At 34.6% G+C, this 18,502-nt stretch overlaps 1 protein-coding gene across 12 annotated transcripts in view; it reads right to left on the bottom strand.

Annotated features, from left to right (window-relative positions):
• Positions 1–242: 242 nt before the first annotated feature.
• The window catches only part of STXBP5 (syntaxin binding protein 5), a 114,281-nt gene continuing 96,021 nt past the window's right edge, over positions 243–18,502 (bottom strand). For all 12 annotated transcript variants that reach the window (XM_040550756.1, XM_040550753.1, XM_040550750.1 and 9 more), the window contains 6 exons: positions 13,761–14,000; positions 12,474–12,843; positions 9,817–9,982; positions 8,936–9,047; positions 6,410–6,630; positions 243–5,781 (listed from right to left, as the gene is read on the bottom strand). In XM_040550756.1, coding sequence (XP_040406690.1) covers positions 5,740–5,781; positions 6,410–6,630; positions 8,936–9,047; positions 9,817–9,982; positions 12,474–12,843; positions 13,761–14,000 — 1,151 coding nt within the window. In that variant the 3' untranslated portion in view covers positions 243–5,739. The remainder of the gene's footprint in view (positions 5,782–6,409; positions 6,631–8,935; positions 9,048–9,816; positions 9,983–12,473; positions 12,844–13,760; positions 14,001–18,502) is intronic.

The following is an 18,502-nucleotide window of genomic DNA, read 5'->3' on the forward strand; positions in this document are numbered from 1 at the left end:
CAGAACATTTTTTTTTTTAACCCCCACAATAACAAAAGACAGGAAGTTTAATGGATTGAAAGCTATCCTTGCAAGATGTCCTTATTATAGAGGACATCTCAAAACTTTAAGCAAAATGAAGACGACTCTTTTGGCAAGAAGGGACTTACTGCGCACTCCAGACAGCAGGAAAAGGGTTGTTAAGGGAAGGAAAAAAAAAAGGGGGGGGGAGGGGGAGAGTAAATTAGACTCACTTCAGGAGAGATTTGAATAGTTTATTTTGCCCAATCAGAGCCCTTCAGCATAATGACACATTCATATACACATATATGAACATTTTTTTCTGAAACATTAACATATAATACATTTTAAATTTAAAATATCAGCTGCACAGGTATTTTTATTTACAAAAATATTCCATACTTAATTTTTTTTTTACTTTGTTATGATGACATAGTTCAGTTCAAGTACATGTAAGTAAAATAACTCTATGCAATCTAACATAGTTGTTTGTAACAGTACAATTTGCAGTTCATATGAAACTATATTTGTAGACAGATGGATTTGCAACCCTACCTAAAATGCATATTCCAGTAATCACCCTCAGAAGAACTAGTGGGGCTCAGCAAGACTTAACTGAAAATAAGTTGCAATGAACAAAAAGAAAAAACACACATGTACACACTAAGTTACACATAAACAAGAACTGCTACACATCAAGCATGCTTACCCACAAGTGGGCAATGTTACAAAAATTTACTGATTTCCCTCCCAGCCCATGGTGCTGGTACACTGAAACAGTAGCATAACTAGAAAGCAGCATGTTTTCCTAGTTCTAATCACTACAGATAGCAGAGCTCAGGTCTAAAATAACATATTACTGCTTATTTACAGTTCTTTTTTAAAAGGGAATATTTAAAACATGTTCCCACCCCACTCTTTGCATCACTGAATGGTAGTAGTAATCCACATACAACTCCTTACATGTTTTCAACTGAAACAGCTTAACTTCTAGTTATTATTTGCCTGTAATATGTAACTTAGGTACTAATAAAAACAAATGCAAGTGTCAAAGAAACCTACGGCTGTATGACAAACATTTTGAGGTGCTTACTATGAAAAACTAAAAGGAATGCCAATTGACAGCTTTCATTTGATTGTTCTATGTTTCCGTCTTGTTTCTTCTTTACCAACACCCACGTCTTTAAGCCTGAACTTTATAAAGAATAAAAGAACCCAGAAATGCAGCACGCTCATCTGGCTTGGAACAGTAATAAAATAGATGATAGACAGCACATTTTTATAACATACATAAGAGAGAGAAACTGGCCCAGCTTAAATTAGCTTTTCAATGAAAACTGAAATAACACCAGTATACCTGATTCTCCTAAACTACGCATTTGTTGATTCACTTCTTCCCCTCAAACATCATTTGTTTTTGTCTACAAAGTGAAGATTTTGTGGTAGTAGCACAGCTGTCAACATCTACTCAGAAAGAATCACATTATACAAGAAATTGGCCAGAACGAAGGTAAAAGTTCCACTGACAAGTTACCTTGCAACTTGTAGAGGGAGGCAAGTCCTTGCACTCCTTCCCCACCACATGCAGAACTTCAGCCACCATCAGTATCCACCAGTTATGTGAAAGCATGATGAGAAAGGGGAGGAGGGTACTTCTTCAGTCACAGGCTATAGGTTTTTCAACACACATTTGGTATACAAAAGAATTGATTTACATGTAAAGAGCTGATGTATAATGAAGACTTGTACATTAGTCAAAGAAAATCTGTGTTGGACAAACCTCATTTCAGTTTTTGGGAATTTTAAGAGTCCAAGGAATATAGCTGAAAATTCTTTCATGTGAATACTCAAAAAAAATCATAGAAAGCAAGTCAGCCATTGACTGCAGCTATTGAGAAAACTTCTACGGTACATTAGTTTTTTGAATGCACTATCTTCCCTCTTCATACTTAGGGAATTTTTTTAAAGAATGTTCAAAATGGGAGGTAAAAGTATAATTATTTTCTGCAAAGCAAAATGGGCTGTTTGTTTTCATTGCTTAGTAATTGTATCATCTCGATATGAGATATGAATGTATTCATAAGCTTAAAACAACTTCTTCTATGGATAATATACATACTTTAAGTACTTTGACTTAAAAATTGAACATAAGTCTTTAAAATTAAAGGTAGAAGTGTACATATAAAAATTATTTAAAATTAAAAGTATATTCTTAAGCAGTATGTATAAATATAACAGTTTGTTGTATTACCTAGTAACATATCTGAAAGTGTTGCAGTAATTTATAAACTGAATGCTGACACAGGATAAGTGCCTTTCATTAGATTCTACATTGTATATACTTGTATATACATATTTTGCTAAGAAAACACACATTCTGAATTATAGTCACAATTAGCAAATGTGCCCCAAAGTAACCTGCTCTAAACTCTTCACTGAATGTGTGTGCTTATATACAAATAATGAACCTGAACTGCACAAATGTCCAAACAAAATTAAGGAATAAAGTATCATGATTGAATTAAAGTGCAGGAAAAATTCAAGTTTAAAAGTTCAGGTAGGATCAGTGCTATTAATTAAGGAAAAAAAAGAAAAAGAAGAAAGGAAAACAAAAAGGAAAAAAGGAAGTGAACTTGCTTCCAAAAATCCTCCTTTGGATGTAGCTTTCTAACATCACCTGTCGTGTAAGTACCACCTCAGGCAAAAATCTTTGTATAAAGACAAAGAACACAGCTATATATTACTATATTTTATAACTTTTTTTTTTTTTGCCAAAAAACAAATCACTGGAGATGCCTGTGGTGTAACACTTTCAGACTTATTTGGAATACACGCATATTTACACATATCAACATTCAGAAGTTACAATTTGGCAGGACTAAGGTGAAGAAAAGCTTCTTCAGTTTACAGTTCCTAATGAGACACACTACATATAAACAGATAGGTAGCAGCAGTTTCTTACACTTCCATCAAAAAAATAAAAAACTAATGCTCAATTGTATTTTATAATTTTCCAGACACTCTAAAAAAGTTTCACACAACTAAAATGCTAGCAAAAAAAAAAAAAAAAACAACCACAGGGGTGTTTTCCCCCAAGGATTTCAATGTAGTTTGCTGTACAAAAGGTGCACCACAAATAGCAGAAGATACAAGTATATGATCAACTTCCTTCCACAGAGAAGGAATAAGGAACATCTTACACTGAGATTGTACATAGCCCCTGTTATTGACCAAGAACCATTTTTCATATTCATCTTCTGAGCAATCATTTCATTAGTTTTCAAATCTAGAAACATGCTCTGAACATGTGCAACAAAAGATTCAACTATGATACATTCTATAATACCAAATAAACCACTGCTCTCCTTGTACTGGCACGTTGTCTCTCATTGCCTCATTTTTTGCTTGCTGGTGGTCATCAAATGTTTCCCGATGGGAAAAAGTTTAATATGCTTTTCTTTCAAGCCAAGGTCATCTTCCATTGAACTGATACCACAATTTGCTGAAGAGTATTTTTGCCATCCTCTCTCCCAGAGACTAACCAGACTAATTTTCCAGGATGATTCTGTTGTTCTGAAACACAGTTCATCTTCAACAAGTTAAATAATAATCAGTCATCTCCATTTATGAACATGAGAAAAGGACGGGCACGAATGTCAGGTAGGGTGTTATATTTTTGTAAATGGTATGACCAGAGTTTATCTAGTTCTCTTCTACCTGGACTTTAAACAAAATGGTATTGATTTAAATATGCATTAGTTGGACACTAAAAAAATAGATTAATAGGCAGAGACAAAATGTGTGGCAAGCTGAGTTAACGTTGCCTCAATAGATATGGTACAGAGACATCAAGAAAACAGTGCCACATGTTCAAATTGTGATGTTCATATAGTTGACAAGGTATGGTATGCCTTCATACTGGCAACAAAAAATTACTTGTCTTTAAATGTAACTATAGATAAAATCAGAAAACTTATCGATTTGTGCTACAAATCCCAAGCACATTTACTGGGATGAGTGACAAATTAAAAAAAAAGAATTAAGAACCATCATTAACTTTACTATTTGGCATCTTTTTATATGTATTTTAAGGTTCACATATCTATGTACCTGCAACATCACTTCACAATACAGATATAACCCAGGTTTTGCTTCAGAACATTTGGAAAGCGTGTGAAAAACACACACAAAATGCAGTGCTTGGACAAGCAGACCCAAATAATTAATTTCTGACAATATTGAAAGACATCACCTATCAGCTTCTAAGTATTCCCTTTTACAAAACAAAACCAGACAGTAACTATTCCTGCCTTTTTGAGGAAAACAAAGGCCAAATTCATTTTTGAAATGCAAACATTTATTTTAAAAGACCCCTGGTCATCCCCACTATTACAGCTTTAGCGCAGCAGCCATTAACAAGTAAGCTCAGCTAAATTATTTACCTTACCCAACTTGAATATCATTTCACTGAGTTTTAGTGGACACTTAACATTGCCCACAATATTGAAAACACTGCTTTACAGATTAAATCTGAACTTTAGGCAAGCTGCCTTTAACACTTTGTGGGGCTGAGATAGGTACTTGTAAAATAGTTCTACTAGCAGGGTTTAGAAATTTGCTAAACAATATCCTGACAATTATTAAATATCAGATGCTTGTCATTATTCATGCATCAGCACCTCCATGGAGTGTAAAACTGTTTGAAAACCTGAGTACGAGATTATTTGATTTCAGAGTAAATGACTAGAGGGGCATCTAGAACATAAGTTTTAAGCGAAACTATCTCAGCTATTTTAAATAGTGGCTGTAAAGATACATTGTTAAACTTTTATAAAAATTCACAGCATGAATGGAACCCACAGCCAGTTCTAAATGTTATACAAACTGAACCAATAATTGTTTTTGGCAAAAAGTAATATTTAACTAAACAGAAGTTGAAGTATTCTTACCACAATGAAGATGTTACCACATTTCACATTGCACATCCATAACACAAATGAAAACTCCCAGCATGACACATTCCAGTCATATTATTCACTTGACTTCTTTTAATGCAAAAATTGTGTATTCTCTTGTTTTGCACTTCACAGAATATGATGTGAATACAATACTAGATCGGGGTCCAAGGAAAGACTATGCACAGGTCAACTATGTATACAATTTTCAACATGAAATTTTCCAAGCTTCCAGCTTTTCTGATGAAAGAAATGACAGCAAGCTTCCACTCTTCTTCAACAATAATGGTAAATATAGCGAGTCCTAGAGAGGGTAAGTGTAAGTCAGCTACTGTCCAGCAAGACAAACAACTTTATTCCAGCTCTCGGACCCCTGATTTATTGCCTCTCCTCACAGGAGGGTATAACACTGGCAGCAAGTACAACAGCACAAGAACTTTTGGCATATGAAATATTAACACAGGATTGACCCTGCATTGCCCCTGCCCATCACACTACTTCCTTTAACCCTTTTCCACATATTCCAGTTACCTGCTTCTGTTCTCCAACTCTCAGCTAACCAACAGCTAAGAAACACTCAAGGTTTCTTTCTTCTTACGTTTCTCTTAAATATAAAGCTCCTCAGTTAAAGCCACGACTGAGGTAAAACAGTGTGTGATTTGTGCTAGAAAACAACAGTATCCAATGCTGAATACTTCTTTAAATTTCAATGTTCTTGCCAAAATTAATGAAAAACACGATTTTCATCAGGACAAAATTAAACGGGTGTAATTGATGAGCATCATCAGAATTGGTACCACTTCTTGTCTTTGTACTTCAACATCATCTAAAAAACAAAGAAACAATTTTTAATTAACGTTTCTATAATGTACTAAAGAGTGCTATAACACAAACAAAGCATCATAGCTGAACAGTGAAGGTTTGGCATGATGAATTTTCTAATGGTGACATCATTGCTGATTTTCTGGTCTCTGATAGAAGATGACAATTTTGGAGAATGGGAAGGTTGCACAGAAGATTGGGGGATGAAAGGAGATCTGCAGAACACTCAAGAGAACAGCTATCCTTTGTAGTGACTGAGGAAAAAATGAACTTGGAGTCACAGACTGTTGGATCTTTCTTAAGAACCACAGGAATCTCACACAGAGCATTACTTATCTAATTCAGTGACAAATTCTTTAAGTAATGGGAAATGAGCAGGCCTTTTGGAAATCTACATACCACTCAGACAGATGGCACACTCCAGACCAATGTGCCAAAAGGTGCTTACCTTAATATTTAACTATTAGGAGTAATGATTGCAAGATAGAAATGAAGTACTTTATAAATGACATTGCATTCCCTTTAGACCTCTCTAATATGCCTTTAAAGTGGAAGTCAGTTTCTTGCAAAGATTACACATATTCAATAGACAATCGATTTAATGCTCTCAGTTTAACATGTAATGAACTCACCTCATGAGCATGTTTAGAGAAAGAATCGGCACTGTAAAGCATAGCTGCAGTTTTTTCTTCCAGTTCTCCCAGCTTCTGTCCTCGTTCATCTAGTGCCAACCGGGCTCGTGCTAGTTCACCAACTACACCAGATGCTGCTCCTTTGACACCTTCAATACCCCCAGGCCCTGGAATATGCTGGGCAAGACTTCTTGATGCCTTTCCAGACGCTGATTCTCCAACTGGAGGCATTTGCAAAGCAGCAAAAAAAGAACAGTAGGGTTTTTTATCATTATGACGTAAATATCAATATAACTGCTTTATAAAGAGGTGTTTTTTTTTTTTTTTACATGGACAGCAAACACTTAATCATAAGCATGCCTATGAGCAATACTCACTACTTTGTTACTATTTAATCAAATTGAGATTTTGAAAACATATTTCAGAGTTTCCAGGCATTTTATAAAATTTTAACCTCGTCACAGTTCAAGCATGAAATTAAAACTCACAACAGTGTTGACATCGCCGTCATTAACAGAATTATGCAGTTTTTAACAATACAGCTTGCTTCACAAGGAGGGTGTTGGAAATTCAGCAAAGCAGGAGAACTTCAGTAATAGGAGCTGCGGTCAATACTGGAAGTGCTTTGCTGGTATAACCTACCAGCATAAGTTTTCTACAGTGGAAGTTTAGTTTTAGATTCAGACACCTAAAGACTAGGTATCAGTGATCCCATTAGTGTAAGCAAACACGTTTAAAAGAAAAGTAACATACATCTTGGAAAGACAGTGCAGCTGTATGAACAAGTCAGTTCATCCTAAAATAAACACCCACAAGTGGCGAGCTGAACAGCTCTGCTCCGGTGACCATACTGACTATATCTCCTTTGCTCATACTGGGACATCAGCCACCTAGTTCAGTTTAGAAACTTAGACATTGATATCTCTCTCAAACTGACTTGTATACTCTACAAATATCGAAAGAAAGGACAAGCAAAGGCCTTTTTGGGTATTAAAGTCAAACCAAATAATCTTTTTATTTTTGTCTTTTAAAAATGAAATTATGGTTAACATTTTTCCCCCCACCTCTAACAAAGAATATTATTATTGTTAAATAAAAAAAATGCTGCAGTATTTCAGGATTTTCTGATCTGATTTTATGGTTCTAGGAAGAATGATTTTCATTTCAACCAATACTACGTACATTTTGATTCTTGAAGAACGTACAGAAAATCATTTCACTTATTGCAGACAGATTTTGCAGTGATCCTCATGTTAAGTATTACTATTCTGAAGATGTTTTCAGATGTCTTAGTTGTCATTGAACTCACCGTCAGGCTACAATTCATTTGGATTTTTTCCCTATTCAGCATTTTTATTCTGACAATTTGAGCCAAAAAAGCATTTTCTATTGAAAACCACAAAGCCAGAGACAGTTATAAAAACCACTCGAGATCTCCTTAAAAATACGTCAGAGGAGTCAGTGCAAAATTGTGGAAACTTGAAATGATGTAAAATGATACCTTCTAAAGTTATAAGTATCCTTTTCTGTTGCCATGAACTGGTAGTTTTCCCATGTCCCAGTCATGCTAATTAAATATGTACTTTCTACGTGCGAGTTTCTCTAATAGAATACTCGACCAACCTTTCAAATTATTATGCGTACATAACTACAAATGACATTTTAAAATTGGAAAACACCTCTCAATATTTTATATTTATAAATACACACGTGTGTTCAACATATATGGACAAAGAAGTAAGGATTAATTTTTACTGGATAGCTCAAACAAACTTATAATAGAAAAGTTTGTCAGGGAGCCCTGTCTGTTTTAACAGCAACATTTCACACTAAGAAGCAAACAGTTGTACTTACCAATAAACTTGCATAAAATGATGTTTCAACTAGCAAATCTATGACTAAGTAGATTTTATTTCCTTTAAATATATTAAAATGTTGCATACAACCACAATAAGAGACTAATAAGTATGTAATCAAGAAGTAATGACAAAATGCAATAAAGTTTTGGCCAAATGTGAACTTAATTCAGTCCTCTATTCATAGGACAATAAAGTATATTAGAGAGTATATAAGAGAGGTGTCCTCTCTCTCATTTCTGAGGCACAAGCCAAATGAAGAAAAAAATCTAGTAGGTGAATTGAAGTAGAATAGTTTCAGTTTTCCTACTGTCCAAATGTAGTGCTCTCCAGAACCAGTCTCTTTCAGTTTACCAGCATTAAGAGAATTATGGACAGTGCTATAGACTTAAAAATGAATAAATATAAGATCAGTTGACCCTTTTACTGTCTTATCATCCAATCTTGAATAAATAAGGTAAAGCAGTCTGTGAGAAAACAGTAACATTTTCTGATCTTGTTGGTAAGGTGTGCAACATGTAAAGCTATGAAAATTTATTTCTTATCGTTCCCTTTCTCAGTTTCCTCTTTGCAAATGTAGTGTCCTATTAACACAGTCAAAACATTTCTCAAGGATAACTGGCTTCCTTGGGTGGAAATAACAGAAAAATAAAGAATATTAAAAACTTACATAGTTCTTCTCTGTCAAGTGACTGTGCCCCACCTCCGAACAGGCCTTTAAAGAAACCCCTATTTGGTGCTTCTGGTGTTTCTACAGGAGTGAAGAGCTCACCCAACATTTCCTTTGCAATAAAGAGATACAACAAGGCATACATAATTTCACACACAAATTAATGAAATATTCTGTCACTTCAGACATTTATTTCGTGGATTTGAATTTCAAAACAAATGTGTTTTAATAGACATCTGCTTTTGCAGTAGGTAGTCACTGATACTTAGGAAACAAAAAATAAAAACATATTAGGAAATCTGTCCAGACCATCTGTTCAGATAGTTGCAAGCTTATAGCTCAAGAATATTTACAAAGAAATGTATTTGAGTAAAGCTGTATTTTCCTCTCAACTTGGGCAACACTTCTGATCTTGTTCTGTTGAAACTGTATCTACAAATACTCATATCCACAGGTTGCAAAACAGAACTTGCATAATGTATTCTGCTATATCTGTATTCTATACAACTTTGAAGCTGAAGCATTGTAGTGAATCTGTTGAAATTGTTTATACCGCTGCAACATAATAATTTCCTTCAAGTATCTTAAGTTAGCAATCTCCACTTAAGTCTGCATGCACCTCCACCAGCATCATTTGAACAAGAGTTGTGTGTACCTTAAACATGGATGAAACTGTTTCATACAGGAGTATGGATGAAACAGTAAAATGTAAGAGTGGGGGAAATTCATCCTGAATTTGACTCTACAATGAGAAAAATCAGAGCATGATAGTTGAAGCACAGCTTTGTGAGAAATTTAATTACTGTAAGCACTGTGAATTTAAAATAGAGACTCGGAGGATAGCTATGTTAGAAGACAGTAAATTTGGTTTTACTAATTACCTGGAGATTTTCACATGTTTCTTGACTGTAGGTGAGCCTCTGTATTTCAGTTGGTGAGACAAGATAGAGTGCTTGTCCGTTATTGGTGAAGCAGAATGTCCTGGCTATTCGCATATTGGTGAGTGGCAGGTAATACACATCCAACAGTGGCCTTAAACTTGGCAAACTTAAGACAGAATAAAAAAAAGCAAATGTAGCAGGATTATCTATTATTGATCAAATGGCTCATTTTTAAAGCACATTATTTTCCTCCTCACTATCTGAATAAGTATAGCATACACAGGATATCATTTAATGCAGTGAAGAAAAATTTCAAAACAGAACTATGCAATCTTCCAGTTAGCACCTCAAAAAGAGAAACAGACATCTGCAACAGCTGCATTTGAAAGCATCATTTAAATGATACTCTGAGTATATAAATCAAAGGTGCACTTAAAGTACTATTCAGTAATTACTAATGAAATATTTTAATACCTGCTTATTTTTTTTCTTTCATATGCAATTAAATATCCTGCCTCTTCTTTCAGATCAAGATTTTCTTGAATAAAACCACAGGTCTGAAAGAATTGTTCACATAACGGAGGAAAATATGGAGGGGGAGTGCTTTCAAAGAATAACAGAATTCAGTAATCTCAAACAATAATTTTGTGAATTTATGCCTGCCTCTTTTTCCCTGACTGTATATTTAAGAGGAAATCCTCTTAAATCAAAGTTTTGCTTACCTTATATTTTCTGTTTCTGCATATGGAACTGCAGTACTTACTGTATCAGGCTACTGAAGAACAGATGCAACACACTCATGCTGTAATAATGCTCAAGCTACCAAACATTCCTCTCCCTCAAAGAAATACTAAATGCATGGATGCCTCATGTATTAATAAATAGCCCCCCCCCCCCCCCCCCCCCCGCCTTTAGCATGATACTGAAATTTCTAAGTGTTAACCTTGCATTTTACAGACTATGTGTTGTCCAACAGCAGGAAACTGACAAACAAAAGGAAGGAGAGTAGATACCTGTAGAACTTTCCTCCATAGTCATATTAATAAATAAAAAGAAATATTTTCTTGTAAGCACATCATCCAGCAATGACACATCTGCACTGCTTGTATGTAAAATAGGAATATTGCTAGATTGAGTTAGTAAGAGGGAACTACTTTGCCTCAGACTGCTGGAAACATCAAATAATCCTTACAGCTTTGAGAGAAATCATGACAATATTAGGTCACATAGGACAAGCATGACGTTAATGACAGCATTTTCAGAGTATTAAACAAACCTGTAGCAGAATGGTCTTATCTAAATTTATATCTGTAGATAGGCATTGGGCATCTTGGGCATGACGATGCTCTGACAACTTTACACAAATGGCAGCAATTTCATGCTTATGAAGTTTCCTCTTTGATAGGTCCAACTCCCTTGGCAAACAAGCGTAGCTGCCACCAGAAATAACTTATTCCTGAAATAAATTCGTGTTGTTCTAAATAAACTCATGACAAAAAGTCATGTCAGGGTAAGGTTGTCATAAGAGCCGATCCCTGGGAGTTCAACTTATCTACACATCATAACAATTCAATATCTATAATTTAGCACCTACTTCTCGATGCAAAGTTCATTAGAAAATAAAGTTGATCCTGAAAAAAACGGGATTTGTTTGAATATATGGAATGTGAACATTACCAAATTCAGCTTCAATTACGGAAAAAACAGTACTTGCCCTGCAGACAAGCAAGGTGAACAGCATTTTCTAGAGATGTTTAGAATGTATACTGGGGTATAGATCAATGGAGTTACCAACAGACTTAAAAATCAAGACAAACTTTTTAAATTATGATATGAAACAGCTTTAGTTTTATTCCTAGCAACTCCCTGAAGAAGTGAACATCTTTTTATAGAATTTCCCAAGCTTAGTGCTTGATATTTGCAACTTTTAAAATGATCTTTTAGGAATTTTACTGGCACAATTTTGAGTGCCATATTCCACATTCATCTTACCATTAGCCACGAATAAAATGTAGGTGCAAGGATATAGGTATATACAGTCTTTTTCCCTCCTACCCCTACTCAGAATAAAACAGCATTTGCAAATATTCAAGAGAAAGGACAGGTAAAGGTTACAACCGTGACATAAGTACCTTCAAACATTACTCTTACATGTTTAAATTAATAACTTAAACCTCTTAATTTAGATGATTTTTCTATACTACAACTGTCATCAATTTCACCTTTATAGCCTGAGTTTAAGGTCTTTGAGACATGAGCAAGCTACACAACAAAATAGTAAGCTCAAGACATGACTGAAAAGCAAACAGAACTGTAACAGCTGCACCAAAAACATGCAGAGCTATGATTAGCTAAAGGTCTAACTTAGAGCAATTTCCCCCATCAGGGAGTAAGCTCATGTTTGAGACAATCTTCGTGAGTTCAAGGACTTAAAATTATTTGTTGAATTGGTGTAACTTGAGTTAGTGATAAATAATAGGAATATATAATCAAAGATATCCTGGCCCAGATGTTAGAAGTTCATCAACACTGAGGTGAACGTACATTTATTTTATTGATATTCTTCTGGAAAAATAAATTATTGAGTTTTATCTAACTTAAGACTCATTTTTTATTTATATATATGTATGTATATCTTACTATCAAGCAAGTCTTACCTAAAAGTCATAATATGTCCATTGGCACAGAAACATGCAAGGCAGATACTGTTACTCAATGACACTATATCTCCACGAAGAACAAAAGAAGTCTCTGTTATGTTTTGCTTATAAATACAGTTCTGGGATGGCAGTGAGATAACTTTTGCTTGCTTTTCAGAACATATCACTGCATATTGGTTTTCACTGATTTCCTGAGAGGAAGAGGGGGACACTGAAACAGGTCGTCGCTTTTTCAATTTATCTTTTTCATCTTTATCTTCAGGAACATTGTGTTCTCTCCAGGGTTCATGTGCTGGTGAGACTAAAGATCCTGTGGTATCCAGAAAAGCCATTCTCAAGATTGCCCCTTTTAGCCTCAGGATGGTTCCTAAGAAATAGAAGTTGAGAAGATTTCTAAAACAGTTCTAAGTTGAATTTTAAATACAAAATATTCCTTTATGAAGTTAGCAGAATGAAAGCTAAACAAGAACTTAGACTTGCCTAAACAAAACAGAAGTAAAACCTTTGGATGTTAATCTGAAAACCAATGAAGCACATGCCAGTTCACATACCCATTCAATAAAATGTTAAACCAGTCTTCAAAATTTAAGTGTCTGAACATACTCCATTAACATCAATGGTAATGTATTTATTTATTAAAAGAATGGAGCTGGAATGCATATTTATAACAAAGTTTACAAACATGCATCATGTCTGCAATGACGTCGTAGTACGAAAGCTAAATCTATGCCTAACAGTACATTATTCAGTGTTTATCTTTATTTAGGCAACATTCTGAAAACCATTATTAAGACATCATTACAACAAAATCAGTTGCTGTGTATCAGTAAAATAAGATCTCTCAGTAAATCACAAGAATACTTCATCATTAGTATTTAAACCATTAAAATAGACAGCCCTTAATTTTTATTTTTTCCATGATTCAGTAGAACTGAAAGTTTCCTACCATAGCACTAAAAAAAACAAAAACAAAATACACGTTCTCTACTATCTCTGTTTAACTATTGCCATCCACTACATTAAAATGAGAAAGTCTACTTTTCTCAACAGATTTTTTTCTTTTAATATTATGAGATTATATTTTCAACTTTGGAACATTAAAATTCTGGTAATAAAAGTAATCAATCTATATTGTTAACCTTATTAGCTAGATCAATGAAGTATATATTTCCAATTACTCCATAACTGAGAAAAATAGTTTCTTAATATAATAAAATAAAAGCATGAGAAACAACAGCAATATTTATCTAAGTATCTTTAGGCTGTACTCTGCTTTCTACTCACCACTAGGAGAAACAATTACTGGCTGAAGAAGTCTTTGTTCTCCTCCTGGGGGTAGGTTCAGTACAATGACAAGCACTGTACCCAGGGTGGTCCCAACCCACAGGCACGGGGAAGGTGATGTATCAGCTTTTCTTGTGAAAGTCTCACAAAAATGAAGAGCTGAAATTGCCTCGCGTGACTCTTTATCAATGCTAGTTACACTAGAACTCCTGGATCGACTGAAAGAGTTGTCTTTGACATCTGAAAACAGATAGGTATTAATTAGAAAGAGCAAAATGCAGGAATTAAGAAAATTGAGATCATCTTTTAGTTTTGTTCTTTAGTATATGTATCATACTACTGCTTTTTATTACTACTTTATTCTTCCTTAATTATATTTCTACTATGATTCTTCCTTAATCATATTTCTTTTTGATTCTATTTCCAACAAAGCACCCAATCTTTCTTTGCAGAGGTAGTTATTAAGTAATTGCCACGAATGACTTATCACAGAATGGTTTGGGTTGGGAGGGACTTTAAAGACCATCTTCTTCCAACTCCCCTGCCATGGGCAGGGACACCTCCTTCTAGACCAGGTTGCTCAAAGCCCCATCCAGCCTGGCCTTGAACACCTCTAGGGTTGGAACATCCACAGCTTCTCTGGGCAACTTGCTCCTGTGCCTCACTACTTCTTTCTTACTGGTATCAAATCTAAACCTGCTCTTTTTTGGTTTGAAACTGTTACCCCTTGACCTGTCACTACACTCCCTGATAAAGCATATTGGACATTTCTGCCTTCTTGAGACAAAGAGTAAAAGTTATCACTAAACAACATGAGTCCTTAAAAAAAATTAAGAAAAATAAAATTATAAAAAAACCTGTCAATTAGCTCATTGATCAGATAAAAAATGGTTTCCATGACAAACAGTTTAATGATTTTTTTTTTTTTAAGATTTAACTATTTTAGTTTAAGAAGGACAGGGACAACCAGACATCATAATTACACAACCTGTAATGACTTACAATATTGTCCCACTTCAGGAAACTACATGAAGGAGTTTTCATAGGCCATTTGCACACACCTGAACTTTTAGTAAGAGAAACATCAAATGCTACCAAATGCCATTTGGCACTGCTATGAAAAGCTGAAGATCTCCTTTTTGAATAAAGTACAATATGGCAGTAACAGTTTTCATCAGGTTGTCTTAGTCTTTTTGCTTGGCAAATATGGTTCTTGTAACAGACGGTGAATTCTCATACTAACAAAAAAGTTCAAAACAAACCATGCTGCTCTATTCTAGCTGTGTAGTGTCTGTACCTGTGGTGATACTTAATACATCAGCATGTCTGAAGTTATCTGTGCGCTCCAAATTATGTCTGAAATTATCTGTGCACTCCAAATTAATGCTTTACTTTCTCAATGCATCATTCCACAATTTTAGCACGAGACAACACTTACCAGTAAAGTCTGGTGCACTTTATTTATACCATGACTTCCTAAAACTAAGTTATTCTTTTAGATCTTCAGGTGGAGCACGGAACATTTCTTAAGCAGGATTATGAGCTAAAAAGCAATGTTTAACTGTATACGCACTAGAAGTATCAATATGCTAATTTCATTAAATAATTGCAACTTTTCTACAAAGAACATCCAACATGCATTTGAAAAATCTTACAAACTAGATTTCAGCTGACAAAATACAGGTATCTAGACAATATAAACACTGAAACTCTCAGGAGAGATTTGTCTCATTCCAACAAGGATAGAAAAATTATTGTCCTGCCTTGTTTTTATTTTATTTAATTCAAATGTAAAACATCAATCATAAAAAGAAACTAGGTCAACCACTCATATGCTGACATCTCAAGTTTTCACATTTAAAAACATTGCCTAGGAAAAATATCAAATCCAGTGTAAAATGATGAAAATCGTTTCATATTTTTTTTTAATGACCATAACCTCTTACGATGCTTGTTCCTTCAAGTTTAAATATTTATTGGCTTTTTATTTTTTTCCAGCTCTAACAGATTAATCACTCTGAATATAATCATACATTTGAATTTTGCTGACATTAAAATACATATTTGCAAAAAAAGCATAAATATTCTGTAAACCAAATTAAGGCCAAAAAAGCTGGAATATATTGGTACATTCAGAATTTAAAAACGCAAACCAATTGTAAACCATCTGCATGAATAAAAGATGACTCAAATCCTAGTATCTCACTAGAACGTGGGACTACATGTGGTTTCATTAATTATACCCCTTTGACTAAAGATTTGAGAACATACTTTCTATACTCCTTATTTCAGGAAAGATCCTTCTCTTCCTGAGAAAGATACAATTACTGCAACAGGCATAAAATGTACTTTTCTTCGGTTGCAGCTGGTTGAACATTTGAAAAGCATGTGTACAAATTCCAGAAGTATTGGAACGGACAGGGAAACACAAAGATTAACTAGCCAAACAATACAGACATTGTAGAGAGTGGACAACTCATTCAAAGAGGAGAACTGGGAGTAAAAGATTTAACTGCATTAGTGCATATTCTTTACCCTGAAGTCAGGCAAGAATCTAATTTCTTAATAGATTAGTTTTGAATGAAGAGGAAGTTACAATAGTGTGACTACAAAACCATTTCATCAGAAGGAAGGAAAGATGAGCCTCTTCTAAGCAACCAAACCACAGAGTAGGACCTAGTGGTAATGGTACCTTAATCATCTGGGTTACAACATTGAAAAGTAATGGTATAATGCAGACTACAGTATGATTAAGATGATTTCTATTTTAGGAATTGGAAGATAAATATAGAAGCACATTTTGTTTTGGCTAGAGAGAAAGGGGAGTAGGTCAAAGATTTAGAGACAGAAAAGTATTTTGAAAGAACACGACCATGAAAGAGTAAATGTGATCAAGGTTCAAGAAGCCATGGAAGAAAATGAAAGAAAATATGGATAATAAACTTGTGAGAAAGACATTTCAGAGGTGTCTCCTAGATCCAGTACATACGGTCACATAAGTGACAAAAAAATACAAGCAAGCTGAGAGTCACTGAAGAACCCTATGCAAAAACTATTCCACTAGGAGAAAAGATGGTAAGTCAAATGAAAACAGACATCTCATTGCCTAAGAAAGTTATTTACAGACCTGAAATTTTAAGACTTTTATACATAACAAAATGAGGTGTGTAGGTGCAGATAGCTACACATAGGGTAAAGTCAAGCAAAACCAAAGACCATTACAACTAAGTAGTAAAGAAATACACCAGAAGTGAGTTGACCAAAAAAGCTCCATTATTTCATTAGAACAGCAAATACTAAATCATGTAGAATATGCTGACAATTTTAACATTAGAAAATACTGAGTTTTAGCATTCTTTTTTTCTCCCTGCTTCAATTAAAAAAAAAAATCTATGTACTTACTGATATTGAAGAATTTCAAGTGAAAACAACAGTAGGAATAAAATGAATTTGATAATATTTAAGTGTAAATGTGTTCCAGTTTGCAAAGTCTGATAACGTAGTAAGGAGGAACAAACACACAATGAAAAGACAAACCAAATTTTTATGTTCCTTACTGCCAACAATGCCATGGTTAAATCATTCTAGTTCTACATAGAAGAGCCTTAGAAAGATGAGGAAAAACTCACCCAGAGGCAATTAACAGAAGCCATCCTAGACTTAGACAACGCAACTTCAAAAACAAAAACAAACCTAAACCTATCTGCAAAAATGAAGATTAGCAATGTGATGACAGCTTTCGACAGCATAAAAAATGGCCTAGCAAAGAGAAACAGAACCATAGCTATCCATGTTCCTTGTGGAAAGGACAAGAAGAAAAACTAAGTTAATATGGAAGCAGGGAGTATCGTTTGAATATTGTTTGAATAACAGGAAATTTGTTTAACTGGCTATAAAACACAAACTTTGTCTGGTATTTTTCTAGAAACTTATTTATTGGAGGCTCATGAATGAGAGGTTAAACTGCCAGACACCTGGATCCTTGCCATAGCAATGGATTAAAGGATTTCTGAGGGTTTCTTCCAGCTTCACATTTATCTGAGCAGAGCAAGCTGTAATGTAAATCAGGGTGGTCTAACTCTTGAGTTTCAGGATATTCCAGTGCCATCAATTCTTCCCTTGCTGATAGCAAGGGTTGTCAAATACACAGTTCTGCAGCTGACAGTCTGATCCTGATCTGTTTTCTGTTGGGGTTATGCAAGGGATTCTGCTGCAAGAGGGGAAGAGAGCTGTGGCAGACAGAAGGCAGCTTTCCTATACAGGCTACATCTACTGCTGTAGGTCTACAGCTGTCCCTGATCATCTTTTTCTCTAAAAGGCTGGGGAGCTGGATCTGATCTACAAGCTGGCAGTCAACTTTTGATGAAAAAGCTCTAAAAAAAACCCTATTCACTTGTATGTTGTTTTAGTTATGCAAAACCTTTAGCATTACAAACTTCACAACTTAATTGCTTATTATGTAAAAAGGTATTGTACTTTTTCAAGAAAATTGAAATTCTCAGACTGGCCATCTACCCAGCAAACAGCTGTATGTTATTTTCATTTATGGAGAGTGGTCACAAGACAATTACCATTTGTAAAAACGCATCCAACTATTTGTTGAGCAGACCTCAACGTATCCTGTTGTTCCCAAGATACTGTATTTTCAATTTAAAATATATCAGATGGTTTTAAACAGGCAAGCAATTTTCCTTACAATAAATTACCTGCTTATTCAACACTTTTTCTATCACAGCACTATT

Source organism: Cygnus olor, chromosome 3 (assembly GCF_009769625.2).
Source record: "Cygnus olor isolate bCygOlo1 chromosome 3, bCygOlo1.pri.v2, whole genome shotgun sequence".
NCBI classification, from domain to species: Eukaryota; Metazoa; Chordata; class Aves; order Anseriformes; family Anatidae; genus Cygnus; species Cygnus olor.